Source organism: Colletotrichum abscissum (genome assembly GCF_030869225.1).
Source record: "Colletotrichum abscissum strain IMI 504890 chromosome Unknown Scaffold_39.1, whole genome shotgun sequence".
NCBI classification, from domain to species: Eukaryota; Fungi; Ascomycota; class Sordariomycetes; order Glomerellales; family Glomerellaceae; genus Colletotrichum; species Colletotrichum abscissum.
The window spans coordinates 143,026-148,721 of NW_026850309.1; the positions used below are offsets into that span (position 1 = coordinate 143,026).

General features: G+C 50.8%; 1 protein-coding gene across 1 annotated transcript; it reads left to right on the plus strand.

Annotated features, from left to right (window-relative positions):
- Positions 1 to 2,145: 2,145 nt before the first annotated feature.
- Positions 2,146 to 2,943, plus strand: CABS01_12648 (nicotinamide N-methyltransferase; the record flags this gene model as incomplete). The annotated part of the gene is made up of 1 exon (XM_060546001.1): positions 2,146 to 2,943. One exon carries the CDS (start codon positions 2,146 to 2,148, stop codon positions 2,941 to 2,943), a length of 798 nt encoding a protein of 265 aa, XP_060396232.1.
- Positions 2,944 to 5,696: the final 2,753 nt, after the last annotated feature.

Genomic DNA, 5,696 nt, shown 5'->3' on the forward strand with positions numbered 1-5,696 from the left:
GGGATGGGGAGATGTGAGTGTAAAGGGGGAGGATGTCATCATGGTCTGGATCCAGGCTGGGTAGATTGGCCAGGCAGTATATGTATCCGTTCGGTCGGTATCTGGATGAATGCGCCCTATCTGTCTTCGTCATGACTTTTTCGGGAGGTGGCTCGGCGGTCATGATAGGGTCGGGTCGGGCTTCAAGTGAGAGCGATGATTTACTAGAGGGGATGGTAGGTGAATAGGGCGGTATGTATAAAGTTGCTAGCTTGTCACGCTCGTCACGCTCGTCTCACTCGTTTGAACGATATGTAACGAACACGTGCGGGTTGCTAGGCTGAGATAGATAGAGGAAGAGGCGATGTCCTTTAAATTATACTTATTAGTTTGCTGCGTTCGTCTCGCTTGTCTAGATAGTATATAATGAGTACGTGCGTGTTGTTGGGTCGTGGACGGAGTTATGAGATAGTTAATGCGAATCTCTTGCGGGGACGTAAGTCTCTTAGTATGCCTGTGTTTGAACTTCCTTGGCTTGGATATAGAACTTCTTGGGCCCGAACGTTTTAGATAAATGTGTGTCCCTTAAATTAGCGCGAGTCACTTAGATAAGTGTATTGTTTTTCGAAGAAGCTAGACCTCCTTGTTAAAAGATATAAAGAGTATACATTATAAATAGAAGTCTAGTTCATAGTATTATACAACCCCGCCTGTACCTTTAACAAGAAGACCGTTCAGATTAAAAACTTAGGACCCTTCGATTCCGACATGGCATGTGATCTATTAAGAGTAGCTAGGCTATTATTTAAGGGAGTAGTGGTCTCAAAGGCTTTTGGTCTTAAGAGACCCAGCAGAGATGCTTCATAGGCGAGCTCATGGCCTTTTTCCTACTATAATAATACTCGCTAGCTCGTCATGCTAGCTCATCACGCTCATCTGCTCGATGTGTGGCGAATACGTCCGAATCGCTGGATAATGGGCGTTGGCAGGGCCTTTCTTTAGTTCTTGTCTCTTTCAATGGGGTGAGCTTGAGTGAATCAGGCAACCCGACAGTATACGGCAAGCTCGACCTCAGCACCATCATCAGTCTCACTGCTACTAAGCCTCCTGTCCCGGCCCATTGCCTCTGCCCGAGAGTCGCTAGATGCCGCTGGCGTGAATCCTTTTATAAGATGGCAAGACGGGATCGTGTCAGAACGAGGAGATCTTCATCTGGACCTCCCGGCCGCCAGGCCGAACCTTCCTAAGCCTACGCATGTCATAAGGTAGCCCTGTTACAGAGACGTCAGGAAGACTAGTCGATAGTCTTGTAGTGAATAGTAGTTAAACGTGCGGTCTTGAAGCGCAGTCTCTTCCTGCTTGATGAAGTGAGTGAGTGGCCAGGAGTGAACACAGCTTGACATCGTTAGTCGCCCTTTCTTAGTGCCAGAACCGAGCTTTGCTGAAGCAAGGCTTCTTTCAAAGCCGCTCATCTTCTGGTGAAATGGAACGAAGACTTTGAATGCCGGCGGCTTGTCTCCTTTTATGGCTGGTAGGCTTCTTTGCACGTGGTCCATGAGCGATATCTCTCAGACAAATTGGTGCCGATGAAAGGATGCTGGAGGCATAAAGAAAGCTGAAGGCGTAGTTCGAAAAAGTTCATCATATCCTGATGAGACTCGTTTATCGAGACCAGAGAACTCACTCAGCACTTCATATACACTTGGGAGATGAAGTGCCAGCGCCTGCTTCACACTGTGTTCAAGCCCACCAATACTTCATTCTTTTGGTTGGAGATGGGGGACAGTCTCACACTGTACCCACTTCACTTCGTCGCAAGAGAGAAAAAAAAACGATGTCGAAAATTGCGACTCATTTGCGATTGACCCCTCTACACCCCGCATTCATTCAAGTAAGTTGATCTCAACCTTCACCATGTCCCGACCGTAACTGACGCTCTAGCTAGAGTCAGCAAGTGAAAATATTCTCACAGAGAGAAGCTCGTCACATCATTCTTTCCCGGAGTCTCACAGAGAGACAACCTAGCGCTCAGCTCATCACAAGGTCTCTCTCTCTCACTTGGACCTGCCCCTCTTCAACCAGGGTATCAAGATACCTCTCAGTCGCTGCTCTGGGACTACACCCACCACCACCAACGCACTTCGCAAACGATACACACGCTTCATAATGAGCCCAGTAAGCGACGTCGCCGACGGCGACACAGGCGACCTCTTCGCCGACCCGGAGGACTACTACCCGCCCACCCCGCCACCCACCTCGCAAACCCACACCCTCGCCTCGGGCCGCGTCCTGACTCTGCACCTGGTCGGCTACTCGCCCACCGAAGCGCACCACCTCTGGAACGGAAGCCGGGTCGTCTCAGACTACTTTGAGGCGGACCCGTCCCGCGTCAAAGGCAAGACGGTGCTGGAGCTCGGTGCCGGTGCCGGCCTGCCGAGTTTGACGGCGGGCATCTTGGGCGCGAAGCGCGTCGTGGTGTCGGATTTCCCGGACGCGGATATCGTTATGACGATGCAGAAGAATGTGGACGAGGCGGGGGATCTGGAGGGGGTCGTGGTGCCCAAGGGGTATGTCTGGGGCGCGGACGTGAAGCCTTTGTTGGCGGAGATTGCTTATCCAGCCGAGGGGGGAGAGAAGAAGTTTGACGTGCTGGTGTTGGCGGATCTGCTGTTCCGGCACTCTGAGCACGGGAAGCTTGCTGATACGATCTGGGAGGCGCTGGCGAGGAAGGAAGGGAGCGTGGCGTATGTGTTCTTCACGTCGTACCGGCCGTGGCTGAGGCACAAGGACCTGGCCTTCTTCGATGTCGTGAGGGAGAGGGGGTTGCTTGTCGAGCAGGTGTTTGAGAAGAAGATGGAGAAGCCGCTGTTTGATGGAGACCCGGGCGATTTGGAGATTCAGAAGACGGTGAGCGGGTTTGAGGTGCGGTGGCCGAGGGAGCTGCTGGAGGAGAGCAAGGCATGAGGGATGTTGGGGATGTTGAAGACGTTGGACGAGGGACGGTTAGTGTCTGCTGGATTGCGTTATGGGATCTCTGAGCCATGGGCGAGTGGTTTTCTACGAGGAATGAGCATTAAGGAAGAATTGGGTGGGCATATCTGGACTGGAAAAAACAAAAAGCATGGGATACAAATGAAAAGGACACCAAAGAAATTCTCTACTGAGGATGATATCATGAAAGAGACATTCAAATGGACCTTTGAAAGAAAAAAAAGAAAAAAGAGAAAGGGACGGAGGGGGAATACTGACCTTATAATCCACGCCCCTGCCCAGATTCGAACAGCGCGCGCCCCTCAGGCCAGCACGGCTTCATTGGAGTATTTTTTTTAACAACTCTGCGTCAGGGTGTAAACCACCCGGCCAATCCGGATGGGTGCTGGTGACAGGAATGAAGTTGAGGAGATATAAGTAGCCTCCTTCGACGAAAGACGGGAAGGAGGGAGGTGGTAGGTGGTAGGTGGGAAGGTACGGGTGAGGCTGCAAGACTTTACACCGGGAAGGCATTTTCCACCTGCCTCCTTCTCACTTTCCTCGTAGACTGCAGCTGGAAGGGGACCTTGATAACCATGGCTCTACGAGTTGGAGCGAGATGCTTTCAGCATTGCATGGATTTGTTGTCATTTTGCTGAAATTTATGCTATGAAAGACTTGGACCTGGAGAAGGGGGTTCTCCTGTGTCCAGCCTCTTCAAGCTGACCATCTCGACCTTTGAGACTATGAGGCAACTGGCTACGGAGTTCGAGATATGGTCTCGAGAACTTTACATATGCCGCTCTCTCGCCGGGGGCATGACACCAACATTCAATTTGTCTATTAACCATTGCCGTCAATTTCGCATGGTGCGTCACAAATATCGCTAGCCGCATGTCTACGAAAAATGTGGCTCACATTCGATCCATATGGTTTGGTTAAGAAGACATCTAGTCTTATATCAGCGCCAGGATTTGAACGAGTTGGCCGCTCAAATCAGACAGACACCGTCAGGCCACCCTCTACCGATAAGTTCCAGTCATTCTAGACCTCCGGCCCCTTTGTTACTGGCAAATAAGGTGCTAGTAGCGAGCCTGAGGACTCAAACTGCCAGCAGGTTATGAAGAGGCTACGAAAGACTACTTGACGATCCAGAACCAGAAACGTACACTGGCATGTGGTCAGAAGACGACGGCCAAGCTTCCGTTTAAATTGCGGATACTGTTCTCCTAGTTTGATTCGTCATTGCGAACACTTGATGGACAAATCTTTGCTCTGTAGACCCCCCCCCCCCCCCCGCTCCGCGTTGGTACTCACCTCAGTTATGATTCTTTTACATTCTATCGCCACAGAGTATCACTACCGAGCACCTGCCCAACAAAACCGTGAAGTTGTTTCTCATATGACAAGAAGTTCCGTTAACCGCGATTGCGCCGGAGCTGGTGCTGACTGGGATATATTACTGCTGCCTGAGGTTTGACGATGCCTACTGCGTCTGGCTACTGTGAATCATAGAAGAGTCATACCTATCGACGAACATAAGCTGCAAGGCTGACGAGAGCCCATGTCTGAGCTTCGAACTTACTGCCAGCGTTCAGAATGGTCCTCCTTCTTGAGGCGAAGCATAGCCGGATGTTCTTCAGTTGAAGTCAGCGGCCAGGCCTTTTGGGAGGATTCAAGAGGGAGAGCCACTAGTCTTGTGTTTTCCCTTCCAAACCTGGACGCATCAGCTCCGAACATGTTAATGAGGCTGAGGGGGAACACCCATGGCCTTTGTTTTCAATATGGGAGACGATCCTGATGATTTCATGGCATCACGCAGGAGGAATGATCTCGGTTGCCTCTGACCTTCTTTTCACGGGCATCTACGAAATATACCAACGACAGGCCCTTAGGCCTCGGCATACGATGACGGTCTGGGCTTGAAATCTATTCCCAGAGAGGTCTATAGGCCTGTTAGTTTTATATCCGCTGTCAGAATAAGTGAATGGCGCCTGATAATCTCTCGCAGTTCATATTTACGGGGTAAGATCATCGGGTCGAAAGGTCACTACGGCACCAATATGTCGACCAAGAGTGACAGGATTCAAGTTAATCTTCCTATTGCTCCAACCAAATAGCAAGATCGCATGAATTATGAAGACTGCAGAACCTATGCTTGGAACCCGACATCACTACTATATCCGTCGCCGCAAATATATCTCCACGGAACAAGCACAAATTTAGGCTATGCCATGAGCATTGATAAGGTGCTACACATCGAGGAAGCATCACTGCAGAGTACTCTAAGCTCTAGCCTTGGCGTTGGAGAAAGCCATGTTACGACGGAACGCCCGCCGATTATCGGGATCTCGATAGTCATGATGGAGGGGACCATCCAGCGCGCAAAGCTTCGGTGATGGGACCGATTGTAAGGGTTGCTTCTCCCGGCACTTGCGGGCAGGTCGGGTGTGTTTAAACATTTCGGGAGTCCAAGCGAACGGGTCAGCCAAGACGAACCACGGTCTCAGGTAGCCCCGTGCTTGAACCTTTGATCACTGCGCTCTGCCATTTGGACAGCTTGATGTTTATATCCGTAATCGTTGCGAGAGATGGATGATGGGACTTCTGGAGTTTTGCCCGCCCTAAGCTTTTTTCGAGCGATCCTATTCAGACGTCGGCTTTTATTCCGCGTCCGCGAGTTTGTGGTCCGCTGTCCTGCGCTTCGAATCTCAATATCGATTTGGCTAGCCATGTAGCTTCCCGGA